This window comes from Melanostigma gelatinosum, assembly GCF_949748355.1.
Source record: "Melanostigma gelatinosum genome assembly, chromosome: 10".
NCBI lineage: Eukaryota > Metazoa > Chordata > Actinopteri > Perciformes > Zoarcidae > Melanostigma > Melanostigma gelatinosum.
This window is the reverse complement of record NC_136643.1, coordinates 15,015,433-15,028,744: the sequence shown is the minus strand read 5'-3', so window position 1 is coordinate 15,028,744 and position 13,312 is coordinate 15,015,433. Positions and strand designations below refer to the sequence as shown.

The window sequence follows — 13,312 nt, the reverse complement described above, 5'->3', positions numbered from 1 at the left end:
GTAGAGGACAGACGCGATGAACTTTAATGGCTGCCAGCATCGTTGTGCAGAGGAAGGACCTTCCTGTGGAGCTCGGAGACAGACAAACCCTTCTAAACATAGCCGTGGAGCGTTGCATCCTCAGCCTCAGAAGGATATTTTCAGAGATGCCATATCTGCGTCTGCAGTCGATACGAAATGAACACGTGGTGTAAGTGTTTCCTGTGAACTTGTGGGGGTGCTATCAGCACTACAATCAGGGCTGGGTTAGTTTGTGGTTACCGGAGAATGAAGTGAACACGGAATAGTGGGGTGAGGTCAGTCAAAGCGCTCTTATTGGGTGTTTAAAAATACATAGTTGAAATTGATTGCACTGATAATGTATGCAAAGAATCTAATCGTGAAGGCACATCTCTGAGAATCTAATCTCAAAGTTTAATGTTTCTTATTATGGAAAACTTTCCAAAAGCTGATGCATTTAGGTGTTCTTAATTTGAAGTTGACTAAGATGCCCGAACCAAAGACATGCAGCTCGTCTGTTTTTAAATTTCACAACAGGCAGCAAAGGTGTTACATTTCACCTTGGGGACTGTAGGATTATTATTGGGTGTCGTTTTTATTTTTGCAGCAGTCCCAGATCTGTTCAAGGTTTGCAAATCTGTCACACAATTATTTTAGGAGCTTTTTTTATACATCTTGGGGGGGGGGGGGAGAATTGCGGGAGAATTGCATTTTTTTTCAAAGTCAAGTCGAGACTTCAACTCAATAAGTCCACACCCTCCCCAATAATGTCCCTACTGTCCCTTAGAACAGACAAGTTAGCGTTTGTTAACCAGCCTCTGTACAGCAACCGTCCATCTGTAGTAACTAAGGAGCACTCAGCAAATCATCTTCTGGCTCTACAAAGTTCTGTGATGCTACATGGAATCTTCATTTGCACACTAAAGGCCATGGTTTATGGATTTAACTTATTACAGTATGTTTACATCTTGCATACATTCAGCTTCATTGTATTGCATTTTTAGATATTCCACAATGAACCAGTGTTTTCTCTCAGGAACAGGTTTTGCTGCTCAACCGAGGCCAGCTGTAGTTTTTATTCCCGTCTTAAGTTACAAAAAAAGAGTGCTGACCTCAGGACACCCATCTCACACTGTGCTGTGTCAAATAATGTTTACATTACTGTCTGGTAATAAAAAATAAATCTTTGCCACAAAAATCATTACATGTGTGATTCATGTTAAAGGTCTACAATGAAGGAATTGGTTCCTCACAGTTTGATGAAATAAAGAAGAATCAGCATTTCTCAACATTCCTAAAAGTGTCTCCATACAGCAATACTTTCCCCTCAGTTTAATTAAAAAAGGTACATAAATAGGTCTTTATTTACATTTCAATAAACTCCATTCATATAAAAATAGTACTGTACCGATGTAGAAATTAAATCTTACCAATGGATATTAATTGTAGAGTACTTGGAAAGGATGTGTAGCATCAGTATTACTTCCACACGACAGATAAAAGCTGCTCCACACATGGCACATATTTGTTAGCATAGCAACAGACCTCCCGAACGGAACTCAAAGTTGTATTCTGTAACAACAAAGATGCATATTTAATTAAGGTCACTGAATTAAAGTCACACTTTGCCCCACATCTCTGTGGGACATTCCTCGTGCCAGCGATCTCCCTTTTAAATAGGGAGGAAGAGACACAATGTGCTCCAGCTGTGCTGAATGGGAGCTTCCTCAGTTGTAGTTGAATTTAAAGTTGAACGGTCCGGAGCCAAACGGGTTGAAGCCCTGATAGCCCTGGTGGAAGTGCTGATGATGCTGCTGGCTCTCCGGGTCCATGGGATCCTCCCCCTGGTCGAACTTGGATCTCATGTCTACGAAAGATATCACACGTCAGTACAGAACAGCTTAGAGATATTTATATTTAGGGATAGCTTTTGAATTAGCTATCAGTCCCAAAACTTGATATTGGTCCAATTAGGAAATGAACATGAGTTGGGGTAAATATGTGACAGTGAAGTTCGGGCTTAAGGGACCTTGCATAATGACAATGATTTATCCTTAAAGCAGTGAGCTGTTCACAGCAGCCCCTCAGAGGGCTGCCGTTAACAGAAACAATTCCCACCGACTCTGCAGACCAGAAAACCTCTCACCCGGGTCGGTGAGAACCTCTTTAGCCTGAGCGATGTCTATGAACTTCTTCTCGGCCTTCTTCTTCTCCTCTGGATGCTGGAAGTTGTCCGGGTGCCACTGTTTGGCCTGTTTCCTGTAGGCTTTGATGATCTCCTTTTTCTGGGCATTTCTGTGACAAAAGGCAAACAAAGACAAAAATCTTTCTAAAGTAAACTATTTATAATAAAATAAAAAAGTACCCCAATACTTCCCCGCTGTAATACTCCTACAAAATGGAAGTAAATAAAACAACTCCAGCAATCGGTGCCCACCGCTTCACTCCCAGGATCTTATAATAATCCCTCTTGAGAGACTGTTTGAGGAGTCGCTGAGCTCTCTCCAGGCCTTCTTTTATCTCACGGTCGTTCTCACTGTGTTGCGCCGCCGCCTCATAGTCCTGAACAGCTGGAAAATAAAAAAAAAGACAGAATCAGTGTCGCTTAGTCGTCGCTTAGTCAGCCAAAAGGAAGTGAAATACAGTATTTAAAGACCGTAGAGGGAAACACAGGACCTCAAGGCCTCGTAGTGGAAAGCATCCACCCTGCTGAAGTGTCTTTGAGCAAGGCACATGGTAAGGTCATGTGTCCGAGCCTCCAACTAGTCGATGAACCACGCAACCAGTGTTTCTTTACATCGCAAGTAGTTGTATGCTGCAATATTAATGCTCTGAATGTCCTATTTTAAAGCATCATCATTCATAGTGATGTCATTTTAAACAAAATCAACAGTCATGATCAACAAACATGTACAGAAAAAGCCCAGATTGAAAATAGTTCTGGCATTTATGAAACATTATAGTTGCCGGAATCATTGGTATTACAAAGTTTATTACAAACATTATGAGCAAGATAAAAAGTATTTGACTCGTGTCCTCAGCGATCCCATCTCTGAACATGCTTGATCTCATGCTACTAAAGAAGCCGTTTTATTCCCCATCACCTTCAGATGGTGTTGCAGCCGCTCCAGGCTGTTTGTGCGCTCTGAGGCTTGTTTACCCTGTGAGGCGGCGCACTGGGGCCGATTTAACCCCCGGCAGTTCTGACAGTTTAAAAGCTCGTATCAGGGACGGCTGATGTGTTCATGCATGTTGACCACAACATATACAGCCTCAGCACCGTATTACTACGCTGCTGACCGTTTAAAAAAAAAATTTAATATGACATGTTAGGGACTCGTTTGATCCTCTTATTTTAAATAAAAGACACCATATGTTTGGGTTATAAAGCATGCAGTTCACTGGAACATTATGGATGAATTTAAGGCAGTTTTGTTGATTATATAATCTACATAATAAAACAGTTGTGGAGCTTTAATCCGTTTCATTTATGTTTTCTAAATAGCTGCTATTTGCTTTGAGTGCATGTTCACGTTTACATTAAACACCCTCAGAATAAAAGTAAAATAAATCATCACTGTCACACTCACCTCAAGTGGATATGAATAAATAATCACATCTCAGCTTGCCTGTAACACACCACATGTTTTCTTTTCACGTTAGCAGCGCACTATTTCTGTGTTCTATATGTTCGTCAGTTATTAGTTGAGGCACATGCACACATTTTTTTCCAAAATCCCACAAGTGTATTTTATTGAGGTTTCGCCTGTGTCACTTTATTATGCATTGCTTAATTATTCGATGTATTAAGTTGCACAGATCATTTTCTGGCTTTGTTATGATGGCCTAGGGGTCTATGTAATCATAATGTCACACATTCAAACCCTCAGCCCACATTTCGCTCCCTCTCTTTATTAGAGAATATCAAAATGAAGGAAAAACTGTCCCAACAAATACTGAAAACTTTTTTGTAAATGTGCACTTGTGGCAATAAACAAATAATGCCAAATTCTTGCTAGGACCTCCCATGTACGTCTCTTTTTGTGTCAGATTAACTGCCTGTTCAGCAATATGAAAGTCTCGGGTATTAGATACAAATCAATAAGAGTGTTTGAGCCTGATGCGCTGGAAACAGTTCACATTTTTATGAAAATTGAGAAGATAGACAATGAACAGACGGGCCAGGCCTCCACCAGCTTCACTTTGTGTCCACCGATATCAACACCGATCCTAAACTTATTTTATTCCTCTTAAAGCCTGATGGCCCCTCAGTCACTCCCACACCGAGTCCCCAGGGGAGACCCCACCGACTGAGCAGTGTGAAAAATGGCTGCTCTCCCTTTACCTGCTAAATTACCATTAAAGGATGCGTCAGGGTATAATGCATGTGAACATTATTCTGTAGGAACCAGAACTGGACGATGAATTGGCCCCGAGCTGGGTGGGATGGAATGAATTACATTTCAAGCTTAAATCGATAGATGAACATAAAATATAGAAAGATATTTTGACAAAAACATCCATGGGCTGCTTGCAGAACATCAGGCGACGGGTAAAATGATGGCTGAGACAAAAACTACTCCTGAGGATTTCACCGTCTGTGACTGGACTTTCTAGAATTTGACAACAGATAGGAGAGAGCGCTATTTCAGCCTAATTCCCCTCTGCTAGCGAAGGCTCTATGGAGATAGTAAGTGCTGTGTGTGTGTGTTTCTCGTAGTGTGTGTGTGTGTGTTGCCACTGAAGAATGGCTTCAGGCTTGATTCACAAGTAATTTTGCATCACTTCAGCCAGCAGTGCAGCTCTACGTTTTGCAGGTTCTACTTCTAAACATTCTAATTCTCCTGTATCGGTTAAATGTAACGCATGCCGTTTGTCTTTTTTATGCTTTAAATATAGCGATCATACGCTTTAACAAAATGAGATGTGGACACGGCTGTATTTCTCGACATTTATTCTATTTAGTTAAATTCAGAGTGGGTTTGGCGATGAAGAGAAACATTGTGTTGAATGAGGCTCAATGGGATTGGATGTGAGCATCACTGTTCTGGCTTCATGCTGCCTGACAGCATTTACATTGGATGTTAACATTAAAACTTTTTATTTTTCCAGTAGACATAAACACATTCCAACAAATACAAACCAGATGGTAAGATGCTTATATAAGATGCTTTCGCGGTGTATTTTTTCGTTTATGTTACAAGGACCCCCTGTGTTAGACTCCTGCCATGACACCAGTGGACAGCAATAGAGTTAACAATACTACAACATACACTCACCAGTTGACTTGGTACTCCGAACTGAAATAGACTTCCTCAACTGAAGTTAATTAATTCCCAGTGTAGGTTGGTAGACCCGCTCAACAGCATGTAGTGTGATCCAGGCTCAGAGTGTGGAAAATTGAAATGAAACTAATAAATAGATCTTCACAACCTCCAGCTACACCCGACCGGCTCACCTTCCTCATACTGTTCCTCTTGGACATAAGCCTCCGCTCTGTCCTTCAGCACGTTAACGTTCTCCGGATCAGACCGGAGGACTTCTCCACACACCGACACAGCTCTGCTAGCCTGCTGGCCCTGCTCATCACACACACACATAAACAACAAGTTAGTTAGAAGTATTACAGGGCAAGGAGTGAGTTATCGCATCCCACGGTGGCAGTGAGGAGCCTTACCTGAGCTAACGCATGGCACATGCGCTCCTTGGCGAGGAGAGCGATGTGGTGCACATTGGGCTCGGTCTTCATCACCGCCTCGTACTTGCTCACTGCGTCTTCATACCTAGAGCAGAGAGCAGAAGGAACTGTCAACACGGCCGACAGCAATATGGACCATTGCGCCCACAGACATGCCGCCCTGCTACTTGCTTTATCCAGTCTTGCGAGTACGATATCTTATGTGCGTCAAGTATGATCCATTCAAATTAGGATGCGTTTTGCATGCCAGTTTATGAGTTATGGGAGTGCTTAAAGGAGAGAAAAGAGTCATTCTGTAGCTGATGCAATTGCCTGAACACACACACACACACACACCTCTGCTCTTGGATGAGTTCCTCTGCGGACCTGATCTGTTTGTTGAGCTTCTTGACCTGCTTGTAATGGCTGTAACACTGCTTGTGATCCGGATCAAGCTTCAGGCACTCGCGAACCTCACTGCAGATCACACGAGAGGAGGTAGACGGTCAGAACAGGACGATTCGACAGATTACCTGATGTACGTCTGCAAGCGAAGTCTTACCTGAGGGACATCTCGTGGTCTCCGAGATTATAGTAGATGGTGCTGAGTTTGTAGAAAGCCTGGGTGTTGTCATTCTTTAACTTGGATGCAGCTTTCAGGTCACTCACGGCTTTCCCCATCTCTCCCATTGCAATAAAGCACTCTGCTCGCATCTCACGAGAGGCCACGTCCCAAACGCAAGTCTGGAACCGGCAGAAAACATACCTCTTACAAAAAAACAGCAGCACCAGGAATTATACGAACGCTCCGTCAACTCTGCGGGTGGTTAACATGGGACAATGTCATGCTCGCAATGCTGAGGAGGTCGATTTCTTACCTCAATGATCGTGTCCAGCTGGGCAGCAGCTGTCACATAATCCTGGCTGCTGAAGCTGCCGCGTGCCTGAGCCACCAGTCGCTGAATTTCATCCGCCTTCGATAGCTGACTCTGGGCTTCCCTCTCCTCTTTGTCGCTGGGGTTGGATTTCAGCTGGAACATTGTGAGGCAACACTTCAGATCGCATGCTTATGGTGCGTGATTAAAGCAGAGAATTGTACTCATTCCAACACGAGTTCTTACATATTTCTCAAGAGAAACGCTTACCAGTCTCTAAAACCCATTACATTAGAATCATCCTCATATTCCCCAAGAGCAATATCACGAATTCCTGCAAGCTCAGCTTAGGAAAAAAAGCGTAACACATAAATGTGATGAGTCAAGCTAGGCCAACGTTGTGGACCGCTGAAGCAGCAGGACAGCACGCACCTCTGGCCAGCTCCTTCAACTTTATACCCGCAAAACGTTGCCCTCATAAAACTGCACAAGCTCAGACAGACACTCCCAGAAAGTGACTTTTATTATTTTTAGTATTTCAAAACTACAAATCATACAGTCCAGCAGCCTGTAGCACATTGAACACGTTGTCTTTCAACCTGAAGGTTTACATTACAGCCCGATAACCACTGAGCATCAACCTACATGGAATAAAGCTCATCAAAAGTTGACTTGTTTTCAGGTTAATGAGGCTGCAGGCTCAGCCGCATGCCCTTGGAACAAAGTGTCACATGCAATCCCCATATAAAAGAGGAACTTCATTTTTTTTGCCCGCATGATTGCCTCCCCTGAGAATCGAGCAGCTTAAATGGAATCTAAGCACGAACAGCAGATACAACACGGGCATTCATGTCTTCTGGCAGTGTTGTGAAACCTCTCAGTAAAACAGTCACTCTAATGGAAGATGCATTAGCAAGCCACCTTAAAATGATCCCTTAAGGTTCATCTACATCTTTCACGATGGCTTATGGGGTCCAGGGTGTCCCTGTTCTCTCAAGGTCTTGTGTGGCCATGAGTATCTGTTTTTAAACTGTAACACCAGGCTTACAGATCAACACTGACACCTCCTGGTGATCTCTGCTTCTCGAACAAAATAAGTGATTTCTTAAAGTCTTGTTGCTGTGGATTAAAGTGGCCATTCCAATACTTACCACCTTCTTATAGTCACTCTCGGCTTCATCTAGTCCCCCCTGCTTCAGTCGGAGATTTCCTCTCTGGAGGCGTGCCTGTAAAGAGAGAGCGATGTAGACTCACCAACACAGCTGACATAACCCACCGGTTGGTTGACCAGCTGTGCCCGGCGCCGATTCAAATGTTTGCACAGGTATTGTTGATACAAATAAACCGGTTTCGTTCAATTGTTTGTCGAGGTGAGCTTCTCACATAATTCTGTGCAGTGGGACATAAAAGCGTGTGCAAAAAAACGATTCAGACTGATGTAAAAAAAAAAAAAAAAACTCACAGATGTGAAGTCTGGTTTGAGTTCAATAACTCTGCTTAAATCTGGCAGTGCAGACTTTGACTTCCCCATTGCTAGAAACACTGTAGCTCTCCTGTAGTAGGACATGTAGTTATTGGGATCTCCATCTGACACAAGGACAAAGTAAACATAAATATACGAGTTTTGAATTGAATCTCTTCAAGTAAAAACTAAGGAAACACATTCATTTTGTTTAAACCTCAGCCTGCAGCACTTACCCACAGCAGCATGGAAATGAGAGAGAGCATCAGCTAGCTGGCCAGCAGCGAGCAGTTTCTTCCCCATCTCCAAATGACTGTCCACACTCCCATCCCTGCCACAGTTCACTCCTGAAACCAACAACGTTTACGTTCATAAACGGATATTACTCCAGACTCGTAGCAACATTACGTTAGTACGCCTCTCTATATGTATTCCCGTTCATTAGTTAGTTAACTGTTGACAGTGACAGGAGGCAGCATGTCAATAACAATAAGCGAGAGAGAGTACTTTGGCAAAGCTAACGCGATATTTAAAGTTCGGTTGGTGAAGCTTACGTGAAGCTAAAGTGGCAGTACACGTGTAGCCCAAACTACAACTGGTTATCGTTACTTTCACTAATGAGATACCAACGATATAAGTTACATTAGTGATAGCCAGCTTAACGTTAGCCAACTGTCATCAACTAGCGCTAGCTAACGTAATTTACGTAATCAAACTACAAGCAGGCTGTCTGAAGCGAGCTCAAAGTTCAACGGTAGCTTAATGGTGACGTTAATTAGTTTACGCCAACGTTACTTGCTGTCGCCAACGCTTGCCAAGTTAAGTATAGTCGGCTTCTTACCTTCATATCTCATGTCAATCAAAACAAGAACATATGGGATGCAAGTCAGTAATCTGTGAGCGACATGGTGGATGGAAACCATGGTTAGACTTGCATCAGACAGGTCCAATCTCACGTTGTCTCACTCACTTCAGCCCGGTGCTATTCTTCACAAATGTTTCGCTTAATTCTCAACAGTCCCACGTGTTCACCGCTATTTATCCATCCAGCATTGCTCCTCTTTCCCCGGTCACAGCGGACCGGCGTACTCGAGCGGCCGGTCGTGTGTGACTGTGATTGGCTGGATTGATGAGAAACCACCGCCCACCTCCGTTGGTTCAACAGAGAGGAGCCACGGCAGCACAAGACCTGTCATTCCATCGTGTGTGTGTGTGTGTGTGTGTGTGTGTGTGTGTGTGTGTGTGTGTGTGTGTGTGCGCGCGTGCCTGGTTTTGTTTTTCTACATTTTGGGGAGCCACACGGTGTGGGGTCCAATGGCTTTGTGGGGAACAAGGTGCTGGTCCTCACAAAACAACCATGGACCCCAATATGTTAATTTATGCGGACCTGTGGGACGTAAAGTGTGCAAGAACAAAGTGAGCCAGTGGTGGGGAACAATTTGGGCCCTAAAACGTACAGGTCAAACCTCAACTGTGAGGGCCTCTGGCATACTAGTGCCACTATTTCAGTTAATACGCTGAATTATTTGTTGTTTTCTTACGCTACAGTAAAGCTGTAGAGGTTGGGGTGGGACTGATACAGACGGATAGCCACCTTTCTCTACCATCATGCACATTGTTTTGAAGCAGAGGCCAGTGGTTATAACATGTACACACACTTAATTGCAACTTGTTTATCAAAACTATTTTATAATAATAATAAAAAATTATCGAATAAAGTCGGCTGGACTTAAATGAGTAGTCCACTGTTTGGTTGGCAGCCGGTGCATATAGAAAGCCCTGCTGCTCATACATTTTTTATGATTATGCTGGGCATGGCAGTTTAAGATTTAGACACTGGCACATCTGGGCACACCAGTAAGCGGCTGCCGACAACTTACATGAGTTCTAGAGACTGATGTGGTTCTTGTTAGAAAAAACAGTTCTGGTATGCGTGAGAATAAGTGTTGGAAAGAATATTTAAATCCCTTGTCATGTATTACATTTATCACAAAATACTGTGATTATATCGTGTCAAGTTTATATACAAAATACAAGATACTTTCAAGATACAATATATTTTATTAATGCTCCGCAACTGAGTTGGTGGTAAATAGTAAACTGGGACTCATTAACATACATATTACAAGTAAAAAGTCCTACATTCAAAATTGTACTTAAAAGGCCAGAGTGTATCATTCAGGGGGATCTATTTACAGGAATGGAATATGATATTACTACGTTTTGCCTTGTTTGTAATCACCTGAAAATAAGATTCATTGTGTTTTTGTTACCTGAGAATTAGCCGTTATCTTCACGGAGTGTTGCGCCACCATGTTTCTACAGTAACCCACAATGGACAAACGCCGCCGGCTCTAAAGAGTCTTTCACTTTTTTGCATTGACTGCCGTGTAGTTCTCCCAAACACTTTGGAGAACACGTTTAACTTGTGTCGCAATATGCATCCTCACCGCTAGATGCCGCCAAAATCCGACACACAGGCCCTTTAAGTAAAAGTACAGAAGCACGTTATTAAAATATCAAAAGTAAAATGACTCTTTATGCAAAATGGTACCCATCAAAATTCTACGAGGTCCATTTAGAGAAAATATCCCTAAAGCAACATCTGTTACATCTGTGTTCATGTTTCATACATATAGTTCTATTTATATATAGATAAAGTAATTATTATTGTCTACATTTCTTTTAAAAATAATTAGTGGCAACAACAACAACAACAACAGCAAAACATCTAAATAATTACACATGTTTTAGTACTTCAATAGCCCAGATCCAGTGCTTTCCCTTCTATGACAAGTTAATTTGTCTGCTGTGGAAAAAGGCCATTTCTAACTAGGATATTAAATCTCAAACATTCATTTTAAATTAAAATGATCATGGAAATAAAGCCACACATGTATTTCATGGACAAGGACATTGCAAAGAGGTCACACATATGCATTTGTAGCTGTCGTCTTGGTAGTAGTGGTGATTCCAGAGACGCTGCTGTCTCTGCTGCCACTGGTGGTCCCTGATTTTCTGCTCCCACTAGTCCCCGTGCGAGCTACAGAAACAATGCTTTTATTTGTCGGAACAACCGTGTAGGCATCAGGGAACTGGTAGTCAGGGTATCTTTTTGAGCTGTGAGGTTCAAGAAAATGGGTGGTTACTTTTCTGTAGATAAGAGAAATGTTGGAAATAAATATCAGTGACAGTGGCAGAACTTTACCTTGAGTGGCACCCTTCCCACCCTGCAAAGATACTGTAAATAAGGCCTCCAACAACAAGTAAGGTGGAGCCTCCCCAGCCGATAAAGACGCCAACCCCTATTTCAAATCTGGCAATAAATACAAGAATAATATATAAATGTACAATTCTTCCTCGATAGAGTCATCTGGTAAATGTTGACGCATGCTATAAGAGGAGTTTGTTGTCTATTTTATCCATGGCACTTGAAAATTATACGTACTTTTGAGGTTTGAAGTTAGGGTCTTGAAAATCTGCTCTAATTTTGTTTCCATAGTAGGAGAAAGCAATCATAGAACACGTCCCTAAAATAACAACAAAACAGCATATTGATGTTAAGATGAATTTTCATAGTGTATGTGACTTCTTTCAAATACGTTTGTGTAATGTCTTACCTCCAATGAGGTAGTTCATGCCCCCAGCAAAGGTTACTCTTGCATTAACGAGCTCTGATCCACCAACCTTAGTGCACTTCATTCCCACTAAGACCAGAACTGATCCAAAGAAAGCCAGGATAATAGAGATGATGATGAGAGCACGGCACATGTGAATGTCCCCTGCCGAAGAACAGCAAAGTAATAATACACAGCATACGTTAGAAGGTGCAGTAAAAAAGGATCTTGTTTTTATTCATCACACATTTACTTACAGTTCAGAGCAAGCATTGATGGAATTCCCTTGCAGTCAGATACTCCAGTTGAATCGGATACACAATCCTTCCACAGGTTGGAGAAGTAGTTTCCGGTGGTCACCACGATGCTGTCTACCTCAGACCATGTCCAGATCTCTGTGGGCATCGTGGAACACACCATGATCCATCCTGCTACACAGACAACAAAGCAGCCGATCTCCATGTACATCACCACCGTCCTGTAACTCATGCTTGCCTTGAAGTTGAGCCTCTATCCAGAAGAAAAATAAAATCCAACGGCTCCTGAACACAAACTGTGGGGCCCCGCAGGATACACGCCCACGAGAGGCAAAACTTGGTTTGTGTACATCATCACATGTTTTGCCTTGAACTGTGATTCCACTGTTTTGTGACGGTCACTTTGGTGATGCGTTTGTTGTTGGTATAATACACATGAGCCTACCGGCATGGGTTAGGTCTTACAGACGCTGTGTTACAGTCGAAACATGCAAACAAGGCAATGGCAAACACATCAAACTTTTCTTTTATTACATCCTTGAATGTTTCAATATTTATAAATTATGAAAATATTTTGTTACACATTGATAATGTTGACAGAAGCATAATATTTGTGTAAAAGGTTTGAATTGAGAATATGCTGGTGCATAAAATGACTAAGTAATACACTACATTAAATACAGACAATATTTTTATTGAGAAATAACGAGGGCAGATTGCTTTTCACAGCATAAAACACAGACCCTAGAGTGATGAAACAAGCCATCCTGGAATTAGTTCAAGCAGACATATCAGCGTACTTTGGACATACTGTAAATTTCATTGGTACAATTGATATCAGGAAATAATGAAGGCAAAACATTTCTGTCATTTACAGAGTAAACGTGTATGTTTTGTATTCGTTGCCATCAATATGTAACTCTGCGCCGGCAAGAAGCAGTTTGTCCTTGGTTTTTATCCACTCCACAAATGTAAGTACACCAAAAAGACCAAGAGTTAACCTCAGCAATCCTCGTACTTTAATTAAATTAGGCAAAATATTGAGAAAATAAATGTATGTATTGATTTAGTCTATTGGTCCTCTCAATTTATATCCCTAGTCTTTAGAATGGTTCTTGTACTCTTCAAATTCTATGGATGTCACTGTAAAAATGGACTGATGAATGGGCAATGATGCTATTTATTTATTTATGAGATTATTTATGTTTGACCTGTGACTATTTAATGCTAATGGCGGGAGGGTAATATTTAATGTATAATGACACTGAAAATGCTCTGTGACAGATTAAGAGTTTTAATCTTCCCTTTAAATATGTTTAATGACACTGTGCAATCTATTAGTATAATGTCTCTTAGATTCACTTGTTCCTGTCGATCTTTTTTTTAAACTTTTTACTTTTGGAGAGATCTTAGATTACATGAAA

The 13,312-nt window shown here is 41.8% G+C and overlaps 3 protein-coding genes across 6 annotated transcripts in view; 1 reads left to right on the top strand and 2 right to left on the bottom strand.

The window, feature by feature from the left end:
- The window catches only part of uggt2 (UDP-glucose glycoprotein glucosyltransferase 2), a 28,806-nt gene extending 28,663 nt beyond the window's left edge, over positions 1-143 (top strand). For 2 of the 3 annotated variants that reach the window (XM_079277188.1, XM_079277186.1), the window contains one exon: positions 2-118. In XM_079277188.1, coding sequence (XP_079133314.1) covers positions 2-27 — 26 coding nt within the window. In that variant the 3' untranslated portion in view covers positions 28-118. Of the gene's footprint in view, position 1 lies in introns of all 3 variants that reach the window. The other variant, XM_079277187.1, reaches the window with a different exon arrangement.
- dnajc3a (DnaJ (Hsp40) homolog, subfamily C, member 3a) lies at positions 32-9,106 on the bottom strand. Of its 2 annotated transcripts, none has more exons than XM_079277190.1 (12): positions 8,856-9,060; positions 8,251-8,361; positions 8,015-8,139; positions 7,704-7,778; positions 6,556-6,708; positions 6,240-6,421; positions 6,035-6,154; positions 5,678-5,783; positions 5,459-5,579; positions 2,438-2,570; positions 2,147-2,295; positions 32-1,867 (listed from the first exon to the last, which is right to left on the bottom strand). In XM_079277190.1, the coding sequence occupies exons 1-12, from the start codon at positions 8,935-8,937 to the stop codon at positions 1,728-1,730; spliced, it is 1,497 nt and encodes a 498-aa protein (XP_079133316.1). In that variant the 5' UTR covers positions 8,938-9,060; the 3' UTR covers positions 32-1,727. The 2 variants fall into 2 exon arrangements, with proteins under 2 accessions (XP_079133316.1, XP_079133317.1); XM_079277191.1 differs by having other exon boundaries at positions 33-1,867; positions 8,985-9,106.
- A 1,758-nt stretch (positions 9,107-10,864) lies between these two features.
- On the bottom strand, positions 10,865-12,120 carry LOC306783659 (claudin-10-like; the record flags this gene model as incomplete). The annotated part of the gene is made up of 5 exons (XM_079277390.1): positions 10,865-11,134; positions 11,223-11,330; positions 11,463-11,544; positions 11,635-11,796; positions 11,889-12,120. 5 exons carry the CDS (start codon positions 12,118-12,120, stop codon positions 10,942-10,944), a joined length of 777 nt encoding a protein of 258 aa, XP_079133516.1. The 3' UTR covers positions 10,865-10,941.
- Positions 12,121-13,312: the final 1,192 nt, after the last annotated feature.